This window comes from Brassica napus, chromosome A1 (genome assembly GCF_020379485.1).
Source record: "Brassica napus cultivar Da-Ae chromosome A1, Da-Ae, whole genome shotgun sequence".
Lineage (NCBI taxonomy): Eukaryota > Viridiplantae > Streptophyta > Magnoliopsida > Brassicales > Brassicaceae > Brassica > Brassica napus.
Genome location: NC_063434.1, coordinates 13684624 through 13697813, shown reverse-complemented (window position 1 = coordinate 13697813; position 13190 = coordinate 13684624). Strand labels below are relative to the sequence as shown.

Here is a 13190-nt window from a genome sequence, read left to right as displayed (position 1 = left end):
AAATAAATTATTATAATAATTATTTTAATACTTTATAATTAATTGACATAATATATTTGAATATATGATTTATCTTTAATAAAAAAATCGATGCATAAAAATAATTTATAGTATTAGTTTTAATATTTGTATATTTCTACTCTCTCTATTTAATACTATTAAAATTTGTATTTTATATATATTAAAAACTATAATTTTATATTTTATTGATTTAAGATTGTTTTTTTTTTTAACGAATGTAAGCGTGATTCCAAAACGGAATCGCAAGGTTCCAACGTGCTTTTAAAGAAAAGATTTTAGAAGCGTTTTGGAAACGGAATTCTGTAAGCTTCCATAAGGTTCCGATTCCGATTTTGGTTCCGAAGCGGAAAGCGGACGTCCGATGAAGCTTTTGTGCAACGTAGTTTAGATTAGTTTATATTTTAATATCTCACATTTAAAAAGAATAGTCTTTCACTATAAATATCATAAATATAAATCTCATGGAGATGTTTCGTAAGAGAGAAATAGTAAGAGCTTTCGTTTTGAAAAATTTATAAAACAATAAAATAATTGTTTTTATAATTTTTTTTGTTTCTAGAGATTTGAGAAGCCACTCATCTTCCACCACTTGTCCGTCATTTTTGCGATATAAGTCTATAACCATAATAATTTGATATTTTATTTAACCAGATAAAGACTTCTCTCCGGTTAACAACGCGTGCGAAAATAACACTTTCTCCTCATCAAAATCCATTTTCCACAGCTTTGTTTACTGGCACACATTTTATGAAACAGCTTTGATTTCTCAAGTAAAGAATCTCCCCTACGGAATTTGCAAAGGCCCCCCCAAATCTTTTCACAGTTTTCACAACACACACATATATTTATTTTCAATTAAATACACACACACGTCTCTATTCACCAGCCTCTTCCAATCTCTAGCTTCACTTCATTAAGCAAGGATTCAGAATACTCACAAGCCAATTCGGCCTGCAAGGAACCAGGGGACTCACCAAGAACCCCCAGCATTTAACACCAGTCACATAATTAAGATAAAATCTTATGAGAAGGCATGTTCGATCTTGGTGTGGAGAGTAACAACAAGGTCATGTGCATCATCCAAGAGCTTCCACACATCTAACTGCCCTGCCATACTATGACACTCCCTTAGAATCTCATCCATACTGTTATACTTCTCTATTATCAGCTTCCTTCTCTGCAACACCGATGCCGCTATTGCATATAACACCAAATCATCCGTGGGAGGTGCACGCTGCCTAATCCTGCTCCAAGCCGACTTCCCCATCCCGGCTCTGATCGCAGCTTGGTCTGCCCACATCACTTCCCACAGACAAAACGTCTGTTCAAGCGTCAGCTCTCGTCTGAACATTACAACAACCATTCTATACACAAAGAAACAGTCTTCAGCTTGGAGCTTCTCAAGGTGGCGGTACAGCTGAGAGTCTTTGGACTTTATTATCTTCGAGACAATGTTGAGTTGTCTTCTGATACCGACCTCATCAAGTCTGAAATTGTGCCGAGCTTTCTTCATGAACCCGACAAAACACCAAAAGGCTTCATGGTCATCAGGGATCACAGAGAGTATTGGAGATAGAAGATCGCTCATTCCTTGACAATAGCCAATGTCAGAGTCATACAAAGCATAGGCTTCGAGAACAGCAACGAGCCTAGCAGCTTGGAAGATCTTGTACGGTTCCAGGTGGTGGTAGTCTTTTAACCCGACAGCTTCAGCAGCACGACAGGCTCTGTCCTCGGATATAGCCGCCTGGGATGGAGAACAAGGAGTCCACTCTGAGTTAGCACGCACGGCATCTAGACGGATGATACGCTGCCACGTCACGAAATCCTCTTCTGTCCGAGGGATAGATGAGCTGGCTGGATTCACATCCGGAGTAGCTGAAGACTGAAAGACCTGAACCACTTCACTCTCGTCTGAAGAGTCTGAATCTGATGAATCGGAGTTGAGAGTGGAGATAGTAGCATTGGTGATTCGTCTAGAGCTGCTGTTGGCTCTCTCCACAGTACATGAAACTCCGCTCATGTAACCGAGATCTTCGTCACTAGAGAGAGACTCGCGGGCACTGACAACTTCATCAGAACATAAACTGTCAGTGTCTTGGGCTTGTGGCCAGTCATACTCATCTTGCATAGTGTTGAACTTGAGAGTTCCGTTGTTGTGTTTTTGAAGCCGCTTGCACTCCCTGCGTAGCCTCTCGTACTCCTTTCTGCATTTGTACAATCAAAGCTTAGAGAACACCAAGAAGAAGTGAAGATTCAATCAGTCTCTCTCACCTTCTCCATGTTCTTATAGTAACTCTCTCTGCTTTGGAACTATTAAAGCTATACCTGTAAGAAGAAGAAAAAAGTGTATTAAGCTTCAACTTTTTGGTTCACTTAATAGAAGTTTTGAGTTTAGACTTACACTCCAAGAAGGAAAGGCCAGACCTCAAACCGAATGCTTGGCTCAATACCCTACAAAGGAAGAGAAGAAAACAAATGTTTTTTAAAACTCAATACAAATGGTGTGAGTGAAGGTGGGGTCCATATGACTCACTCTTCTTCGGACTTTCCTCAACAAATCAACACCGCCGTTACGAAGTCTACCATCGGAAGTGAAGAACCTCTTCCACTGCTTAGCTCTGAGTGGCCTTTTCCTTTTCTTATGTGACCATGGCGACTTGAGACGAGCCCTGAAAACATTGAAACCGAGGTTTAATAGCATACTATTGTCCGATTCAAATGCTAAAAGACTCTTATTCATCTGGAAGGTACGAGAAGTCAATGAAAGGATTTTGCGATCTAGTTTCCATAAAAAAAGACTGACCGATCAGAAGAAGAGGAGGAAGGAGAGGAAGATGCGACGACGAAGAGAGCAGAACGCAAATGGATCCAAGAAGATGAGGAGGGAGAACGAGGAGATGTTAATGGCGATGAAGGATTGGAAGACGATGACGTCGTTTGTATCCTTCTCAGAGCTTTCATCTATTCCTCCCTCAGATTCAATCCTAACTAACCGCGAATATTCCCCTTCGAATCAATCAAACCTTGAAGAAAAAAAGAAAAGAAAAATAAAAACAGAACAACACTTGTCCCCGGAGACGAAAGGAAGGATGTCCGCCTTCAGACCACCACTGTCCGACAACGTTTTCGCCGGAGACCGATCAACTCAACTTGCTTCTTCTTCTTGTTCTCCTCGTTTACTTTTGGTTTCTCTCTCCAGAAACGTGGGCTTTCTATCTCGAGAATCTATGAGAAGAAACAAAAAGAAAGTCTCTTCCGAGTAATTACAGTGGACGCTTTGTTTCTCTCTCTTGTGGACCCCACTAACTCTTGTTTATAGAATTTGCACTTTAGCTCTCATTCTTTTCATTATTTTTCTTCATCTTTTACGTTTTTGTGTTCCTTATATATTTGCCCCTTTAGTTCATATTTACATTTTTCTTGACTTGTCTATTTGGGGACATATCCTGTTTGAGAGTAGGATCAGTCATGTGAAAAGCCGAATAAAACATTTGTCTTTAATTTTAATTTTTTTTGAACAAAACTATGTAGATATAATTTAAATCTGTAAAATATAAGCCTCTAAATTTATTTAATAAATCATTTACAACATCCAAAATCTTAAGATCGACGTTGTATGAAAGTTTGAATTGAATAGTTGAGATATACATACAATTATTTCTTAAAACTTTTTTCCCCAATAAAAAAATATTACTAAATTAAGAATATACTCCTACGACTAATTGACTATTATTTTAAGTTATTAAGGAAAGTATATATTTTCATTTCTAAAATTTTCAGAATTCTAAACAAGACTTGCTTTTAAAATATGTTTTGAAACAACAATTATTTTAGGGTGGAAGGGTAATATGTTAATCCTGATTGACTTTGTATCAACAAAAATAATAACTATAATCAATCCAAGATTTTAAAGAAATAGAAATAATTGCAGGGAAAAAGCTGATACCATGCCTTTTTATTTTGTCATCCTCGCATATTTTAAAGTAGAAAGGATGAAAGATAATAAAAGTTAATTCTGATTTACTATTGTACTAGGTTAAGATCTGCGCTTTGCGCATAATAAATATCATATATATTATTTTTATGTATTACATATTCTTTTACATATTTATAAAATAATAAATGTATATTAAATAATTAAAAATTCAGTAACTATTATATATATATATATATATATTTATAATTAAATTGGTGTGAACATAAATAAATAGGAAATTCTCTCAAATAGACATTTTTAATTTCTTTGGGCAGTCTCATGTATGAGAGAAATGAGGATATCTTCGATACGGTTCGAGACAGATTGCTCGGACCTAGTGGATATGACTATGAATCCGATGGAGTGGCCTACTTTTACGACAGAGATCGAGATGCTTCAAAGACTTCAGGAGGATTTTGAGGATGTGAGCTTGTCTCATATTTCTCGAAGTATGAATGGACGAGCAGACGCGCTAGCGAAAGAAGCAAGACGAAGAGGATATATTTTTTTCCATATAGATCAGACACGGACAGACGGAGATGCTCCTCGGAGAATCGGCTCGTCTGCCACCACTTGATCTAGTATATATGGATAGTCGACAAAAAAAAAAAAGACATTTTTAATTTTTTGTCACAAAAATAGTACTCAAAAAATAAAATGACAAAATAGACCCTTTTTATTTTGAAATTTTTAATATTTATTTTTTATTTTTTAAAATTTGAAATCCTATCCCCAAAACTTCACCCCTTAACTCTAAACCCTAAGTCTAGATTAATTAAACCTTGAGTATAAGTGCATATTTACCCTTTAATAAAACTTATTTTGATCATTTCCTTCTTTGAAGTTTATTTTTGTGAAAAAAAAACTAAAAAGGTCTATTTAAGGAAATTTTTCTAAGTAAATTCCATTAATTCAAATAATAACTTTTTTATTTTATAAGGTAAATAATAAAATTTAAATAACATTAACATATATATATAGTGTATTTTAATATTGATATATATATTAAATGATGCTTTCTACTCATTAAATTTTTTGATCGTTTGTATATTTTTATAATAAAAATTTTAAATCACTGATAACAAAAATTTAATTGTGTGATTAATAGTTTTAGTAATTTATATTTTTATTAAAAAATTCATGGCTAAGTTTACAATTTAAGTATTAAGTTGTCACTATTTTCTCAAAGCTTTTACCAAACACAATTGTTCAAAGCAAATTTCAAAATAAAATTATTTATGTATTTTAAATGGTAAATATTTTAATTTAAAAGAAAAAAAAAATATATATATATATATCTTTTACACTTAATATTTATTAAATGAGACTTCTTACTTATATAATTTTGTAATCATTTGTATTTTACTATAAGAAAAAATTTAAACCATGGATCAATTTCTAGGGTTCGATGAAGTTTCGAGAATGGGATCCGGGGACTGGAGGTGCTAAAGGAATCTCAGATCATCACTATGGGTGCTTAGAGGCGAATCGCAAAGGATCTGATACTACAGATACGATTGAGATCCAACGAGATCTCGGAAAAAATGGAAAATTGGGAATTGTGGGATTTTGGTATTTATTGCGAGCTAGCTCTCGAGTTTGTTTCTTCGAAGTTTGGTCGATAGTATCTCAACTACGGAACCTCCAACGTGTGATTCTAAACCAGATAGGGGAAGTAGTTGGGTTGGAGATTAAGGAAAAGAATTACAGATCTGCTTTGCTCCGACTTTGGAAGGTATTGATCGTATGGCAGATTCATACGTATCATGACGGGGTGGGACTTCTCAGAGAAGAGATCTGTGGAATCAATCAGATAATTTGGTATTTAATTGGCTTAGATTGGTGGCGTGGGGTGGAGGAGATACGCTTAGTCTATATAAAGAGGATTGATACTGAGGCATGGTTTAAATTTTTTGGGAAATCATAGGATCTGAGGTAGTCATAGCAATCTCCCTTTTTTTCCCCGCTGTTTCCTTCCAGCCACTGCAAATGCAACCATCCTGTCAATGGTACCAAATTTTCCGGGAGCGAGTAAAGTTACTGAGTTTCGACCAATCTCTTGCATGAATACAGTTTATAAAGTCATGTCGAGGCACCTGGTGAAGTGCCTGAAGATTATACTACCGGATCTGATTCTCCCAAGCCAAACTGCATTCGTGAAAAATGGATTATTACTGGAGAATACAATACTCGCGAGTGAGCTGGTAAATGGATATCATAAGAAGCAAGGAGTAAAGAAAATTACTATCAAAGTGGACATTGCCAAGGATTTTGATACTCTGTCATTGGAGTTCCTTTTTGCTTGCCTAGAAGGTTTACAAGTCCCCTCTGTGTTCCTTGCCTGGCTAAGAGCATGTATCTGCACAACGAGCTTTATGGTTGGTTACAATGGCACTGTCAACAGGTATTTTAAAAGGAAGAGAGGCCTCAGACATGGAGACCCTCTTTCCCCCTACTTGTTTGTCATTGCTATAAATTTTCTATCACTAATGCTAAACAGAGCTGCTACAAAAAACAAACTCAAGTTCCATGCGAAATGTAAGTCCACAAGAATCACTCACCTATCTTTCATGGATGATCTCCTGATCTTCACCGACGGCCCTCTGGAATCATTACAACAAGTGCTTATGGTCCTTCGGGAATTCGAGCTTCGATCTGGCCTGAAAGTGAGCATGGAAAAAACAAGCTTCGTCGTTTCATGACTTACTGAACATGAGACTCAACTAATTCAAGCAACAGCTGGTATGAACATGGGATCCTTACCTTTCCATTATCTTGGAGTTCCTCTGAATTCTAAGAAGCTGAATCTGGTCAGCTGCGAGCCACTGCTACACCAAATCAAGGCGAAATTATCTTCCTGGTCCGTAAAGTCACTTTTGTTTGCTGGTAAGCTGTTGTTGATTAAGACCATCATTGCTAGGATAAAAACATTCTGGTGCTCCTCTTTTATTCTCCCTAAAGCTTGTGTAAGGAGAATCACCTCCTCTGTAGTGTTTTCCTGTGGAAAGGTGATGTGGAGAGCAGGCTCATTTGGATTTTGTTCTTCAGAGCGGGGTCGGTATGGGTGGCATGGTTCAAAGAAGTGGTCCTAAAAGGATCCCTAGCAAACTACTGGACGACTAGGCCTTCTAGTTATTTCTCTTAGCTAGCGAATAAGCTCCTCAAGCTAAAGGAAACTGTGTTCTCCCTCATCAAACTACAGCTTCAGAATGGCCATTCTGCTTGTTTCTGGTTCAACAACTGGACTCCGTTTGGGAGTCTCTACTCGTTTCTGAATGGATCAACCTCCTGCTTGGGTATCCCTCTAAAGGCGACTGTTGGATCACTTGTTACCAACAACATATGGTCCCTTCCTCTTGCAAGATCAGACGAAAAATTACAATTGCAAACTTCCTTAACTACGGTACAATTGACTGAGGGAGAGGATCATTATGATTGGGAAATTAATGGGACCAAATCATCAAGGTTCCAGACATGGAAGATCTACACTTACTTAAGACCAGAACTAACAAAGGTTCGCTGGGAGGAGTTAGTATGGACAAAGCGGGGGATCCCAAGGCATAACTTTCACATCTGGCTGGTAGTCCAAGACAGGATTCCTACGCGGGATCGCCTCATCAGATGGGGTTTGCAAGTAAGCTCGGTGTGTCTCCTATGTAATGTAGCAGACGAATTGCGAGATCACCTCTTCCAATAATGCTCATTCATCTTTGATGTGTGGGCTCTACTACAAGACGACTCCGATTACAACCGCTGAGAAGCTGCGATGGTACTCTCAACCAGATGATCAATCTCCCCAAGGGCAAGCCGCTCACTCTCCTATCTCATTTAGCTTGGCAAGCTATGATATATTGGATTCAGAATGAATGAAACACTAGTCTGCATTCCAATATGTTTCGATCGGTTGACTCCTTCAACAACTTCATCTATCGTCAACTCAAGAACAAGATTAAGAGCTTTAGACCCTCAAACCCTTAACTCTCCTCTCAGATGTTGCAGCTGTGGATCTGATATGCATGTCTCCCGATCGTTTCCTCTCCTCCCCACCTCTCCATCTTTTTTACTGGGCTTAGCCATTATGGCTTCTTCTATTGGGTAACTGGGATATGATTCAACTAAGGTTCATTTGATATGGGCTTAAACATTGGGCTTTGCCCGTCTAACTAGTCCGGGGGTTTGTAATATATTTATTCTCATGCATTTAATATGAAAACATTTCTTCAACAAATAAAATAAAAAAGTTATTGTGATAGTCACCTATTTTTTATCTTATATACCAAAACACTATTCAAATCTACTGGTTCAATCTTTTTCTATGTTTTTTTATTTGAATCTCAAAAACCTCTTGATCAATAGGATCATTTACATATTTCCACACACCTCAAGTCAAATCAATCAGAAATCAAAACACAACCTCGTCTTGTTACGCTATTTTACATCACCGATGAATCTTTTCTGGACACCATCGTTACCAATACGATTGTTCGATATGATTGGTGTTGCATATTAATCATTTTTGATGTTTCGTTTATGTTTTAACACTTTTTAGTTGCAAGTTTAGTTTATTATTCATATTTTAATGATTAGGATTTAGTTTTTGGTTTTTAGGGGTTAAAAGTGGGGTTGGTTGTAAGTCTATGATTATACTATATATAAAGTCTATATACTATCAATTTATCGACTTCATACTTTTTATATGAAATTCAATTTTATTAATTTGCGTATGTACATAAAATTGACTCTCTATTGTGTACTATTTGTAGAGGATCAATACTATATATATATTACATGAAAACAAGGTTTTCATTATCCTCCAAAGTTGTTCTGCCACCTACATCATTGTTCCTCCCTCCTCTATTTAAGAAATGAAAACTTATTTATGTGGTAAATAATTGAATATCATGATGTTATATGCATGATTTAGCATTCTCTCTTCCCTCCCTCTCTCTCTCTCTCCATCTCTCTCTCGAGAGCTATCTCTCTCTCTCTCTCTATCTCTCTCTCTCTCTATCTCCTCTCTCTCTCTCTTCTCTCTCTCTCTCTCTCTCTCTCTCTCTCTCTCTCTCTCTCTCTCTCTCTCTCTCTCTCTCTCTCGCTCTCTCTCTCTCTCTCTCTCTCTTGTACATTTGATTTGTTATTGTTGTCATATAAATTGTTCTATTTGCAAAGAAAAAGAGAATGGTATCAAATAGTGAATTATAATAAAAGAAAAAACACTTTGGATAATTTGTAAGTTACTCTATTAATAATTTAAAATTTTAAAACTACACATTCTATCTTTTAATTACACTTTAGTAAATATAAATTGACATTTTTAATCCAAATTATATATTTTAATAATTGAAATATAAATTAGAAAATAATAATATTATTATTATTAGATATGTTTAAAATAAATTTGTGTGTTGAGATAAATATGTTGTTTTACCATTTAAAATTTTACAGTAACAAGGATATTAAAAAAAGAAACAAATTATGATTTTTGGACTTTATTATGAAATTTATTTTCAAAATAAAATATAAGCAGAGTCAGAAATTAAAATCTGATTTTGAAACCATCAGATAACCCAAGTTTAATTTTTAAACATAAAAAACCATATAAGATCGACATGAAAAAATTACAGAGAGAAAATATATGTTTCAAGAGAAAGAGGACAATAATAGAAAACGTGAATTACAAAATCGAATTCTTAAAAAAAATTAGAAAATCAAATTGCACTGAAAGATTCATAAATTAACAAACCTCTCGGCTATGAGTAAAAGAAGAATAAACTATGAAACTAGAAAAAGAAAAATAAAAATGCTTTTGCAAAAATGGAGGATGGAGTATCACGGAGAAGAACAATGCAAGATAACTATCGATTGTTTTCTTTTTTTTCAGAAAAACTTTTAAGATATATTAAAAAGAATATTGTGTATATATTTTAAAAAATTTGGTTTAATAAAAAATTTTAAACCATTATTATAAATATAAGATAAATTATGATGATAAATAATGCAAAATATTCAGATTGCACAATTTAGTAAATTATATGACAAAAGTGATGTAAAGAAAAGAAACTTAAATAATGGTCAGTTTCAAATCAAAGATCATTTAATTATATTTCTCTCTCTCTCTCTCCTCGCTCTCTCTCTCTATCTCTCTTCTCTCTCTTCTTCTCCTCTCCTCTCTCTCTCTCTCTCTCTCTCTCTCTCTCTATCTCTCCTCTCTCTCTCTCCTCTCTCTCTCTCTCTCTCTCTCTCTCTCTCTCATCTCTCTCTCTCTCTCTGTACATTTAATTTGTTATTGTTGTCATATAAATTGTTCTATTTGCAAAGAAAAAGAGAATGGTATCATATAGTGAATTATAATAAAAGAAAAAATACTTTGGATAATTTGTAAGTTACTCTATTAATAATTTAAAATTTTAAAACTACACCTTTTATTTTTTAATTACACTTTAGTAAATATAAATTGACATTTTTAATCCAAATTATATATTTTAATAATTGAAATATAAATTCGAAAATAATATTATTATTATTATAATTAGATATGTTTAAAATAAACTTGTGTGTTGAGATAAATATGTTATTTTACCATTTAAAATTTTACAGTAACAAGGATATTAAAAAAGAAACAAATTATGATTTTTGGACTTTATCATGAAATTTATTTTCAAAATAAAATATAAGCAGAGTCAGAAATTAAAATCTGATTTTGAAACCATCAGATAACCCAAGTATAATTTTTAAAACATAAAAAACCATATAAGATCGACATGAGAAAATTACAGAGAGAAAATGTATGTTTCAAGAGAAAGAGGACAATAATAGAAAACGTGAATTAAAAAATCGAATTCTTAAAAAAAATTAGAAAAGCAAATTGCACTGAAAGATTCATAAATTAACAAACCTCTCGGCTATGAGTAAAAGAAGAATAAACTATGAAACTAGAAAAAGAAAAATAAAAATGCTTTTGCAAAAATGGAGGATGGAGTATCACGGAGAAGAACAAGGCAAGATAACTATCGATTGTTTTCTTTTTTTTTCAGAAAAACTTTTAAGATATATTAAAAAGAATATTGTGTATATATTTTAAAAAATTTTTTTAATAAAAAATTTTGAAACCATTATTATAAATATAAGATAAATTATGATGATAAATAATTGCAAAATATTCAGATTGCACAATTTAGTAAATTTATATGTACAAAAGTGTATTTAAAGAAACTTAAATAATGGTCTAGTTTTCAAATCAAATCTCATTTAATTATATTTCTTCAAAGTTTTCCAAAATATTTTCCTTCATGCATACTTGTCACTTCTAAAACTTATGGTTATTTTCTTAATAATTTTTGTTTTATTAATTATGAGTAAGCTAATTCACCTATTAGTTTATTATTTCTGCATAATTTATTAATATACATTTTTGGTTCAAATGTTTATTAATATACATTTATTTTGAATTTTTACAGTTGTAGCCTACTTCAAAAAGTTTCGCATGATAAACTATTTGGATATTTTAAAAATAACAAATAAAACCACCCCAAAAGTTCAATCACAAAAATCTTATTATCTTGATAGATCTGAAACGATCTTGGGATAATGGTTCCCAATTAGTGCGATGAAATAATTCCCATGTTTTCAACCGACCAAATATCAAGCACATGGAATTTAGCTATTAAGAAAATCATAATTATATTTCATAATTTACGTTTTATATTGTTCTTGTTTATGAATCTAGGTACATTGCCATTTTCTTAGTATACGTTTGTATATTTTTTTTAATAATGTAACCAAATAAAATAGAAGAAGCATAAATGTAAATTAAAGAATCAGTAATCATTAAGAATCTGTAGACAATCTTATATATTAAAACAGAAGTCACAACCTTGATTCATGTGTGATTTTTTTAAAAATGGACCTAATGGACCTATTCATAGAAATTCATATTATATTTAGTTCAGACTAATATAAATAGAATTTTTAAATATTGTAATCATAATATCTTTTTTGATATCTTTTCATTTTAAATATAAATATATTATTTTAAAATTCTAAACAAATCTGTTTAAAAAGATTTTTACAAGATCTTCTTTTGAAATTATATTTAAATTTTTTGCTAATTTCGAAATTAGTTTAAAATATTATTATACATTAATATATTCTGTTATATAAATTTAAAAATAAAAAAAAATCTATAATATTTTATTTATTATTATAATCATAATCCATCATATTAAATAAAATATATTATATGAGCTAAATATAATAAAATTGTATTAAATTTATATATTTATTTATCTTATTTTCGTAATTATAAAATATTTATGTTCAAAAATAAATCTAATATGTTAGAAAGATGGGTTAACATTATCAAACTTATAGAATACATGTATAAAAATTAACATGTATTTCTTATAAAATAATAATATAAAATCTTGTAACTACTTTAATCATAATATATTTCATTTTAAATATAATATATATTTATATATTATATTTTACAAATTCTAATAAATCTGAGTACAAATTTAAACAATAACTTAATGTATTTTAAGCTATCGTTTAAAAATGAAATAAAATAAATTATATCCTATTTTATCTACTTATAGTCATGATCATGTTAAAATATAATATTATACTAAAATAAATATGATAAATTATATTCAATGATAAATTTATAAATTTATTTTCAATTAAATATTAATTTTATTTAAAATATAATATGATGATAAATAGCTTAAAATTAACCAGCTATATAATACATGTCTAAAAATTAACATATCTTAGACTTTTATATATACAATAATAAATTATCTAATATTGGTAAAAAGAATCCAGTTTTGAAAGACGGGTCAAAAATTTAGCATAAATTAATACAAAATAATTTTTAAATATATTTCTCATTAATATTAATTTGCTTAATAACTAATGCAAATACAATAAGATAAATATATAATAAGAAGTGGTAAATACTACGGTTTAAACTTTAAACAATTAATTAATTATAACATGTAAATTATAAAATTATTGTATTTGAAATAGTTATATAAATATTTAAGTATATGATTAACATTAAAAATATATACCACTTATGTTCTAAAACAATAATGTATGTATAGAAAAGTGAAAACAAACACCCGTGCAGTTGCACGGGTCAAAATCTAGTACTCATTAAAATTGGTTCTTACGCTATGATTGTCAT

General features: G+C 31.8%; 1 protein-coding gene across 1 annotated transcript; it reads right to left on the bottom strand.

Annotated features, from left to right (window-relative positions):
- Window positions 1–690: 690 nt before the first annotated feature.
- On the bottom strand, window positions 691–3461 carry LOC106361465 (rab GTPase-activating protein 22-like). Its single transcript, XM_048776714.1, has 5 exons — window positions 2828–3461; window positions 2558–2693; window positions 2426–2475; window positions 2296–2349; window positions 691–2228 (listed from the first exon to the last, which is right to left on the bottom strand). The coding sequence occupies exons 1-5, from the start codon at window positions 2983–2985 to the stop codon at window positions 1043–1045; spliced, it is 1584 nt and encodes a 527-aa protein (XP_048632671.1). The 5' UTR covers window positions 2986–3461; the 3' UTR covers window positions 691–1042.
- Between the last annotated feature and the right edge of the window lie 9729 nt (window positions 3462–13190).

Bases quoted from the DNA above. Each gene is read 5' to 3' on its own strand.
- LOC106361465 (XM_048776714.1), bottom strand. From the start codon at position 2,985: ATGAAAGCTCTGAGAAGGATACAAACGACGTCATCGTCTTCCAATCCT. The intron at 2,694-2,827 runs GTCAGTCTTTTT...CAATGTTTTCAG, and splicing joins TCCTCCTCTTCTTCTGATCG to GGCTCGTCTCAAGTCGCCAT. The intron at 2,229-2,295 runs GTGAGAGAGACT...GTACAAATGCAG, and splicing joins ACTATAAGAACATGGAGAAG to AAAGGAGTACGAGAGGCTAC.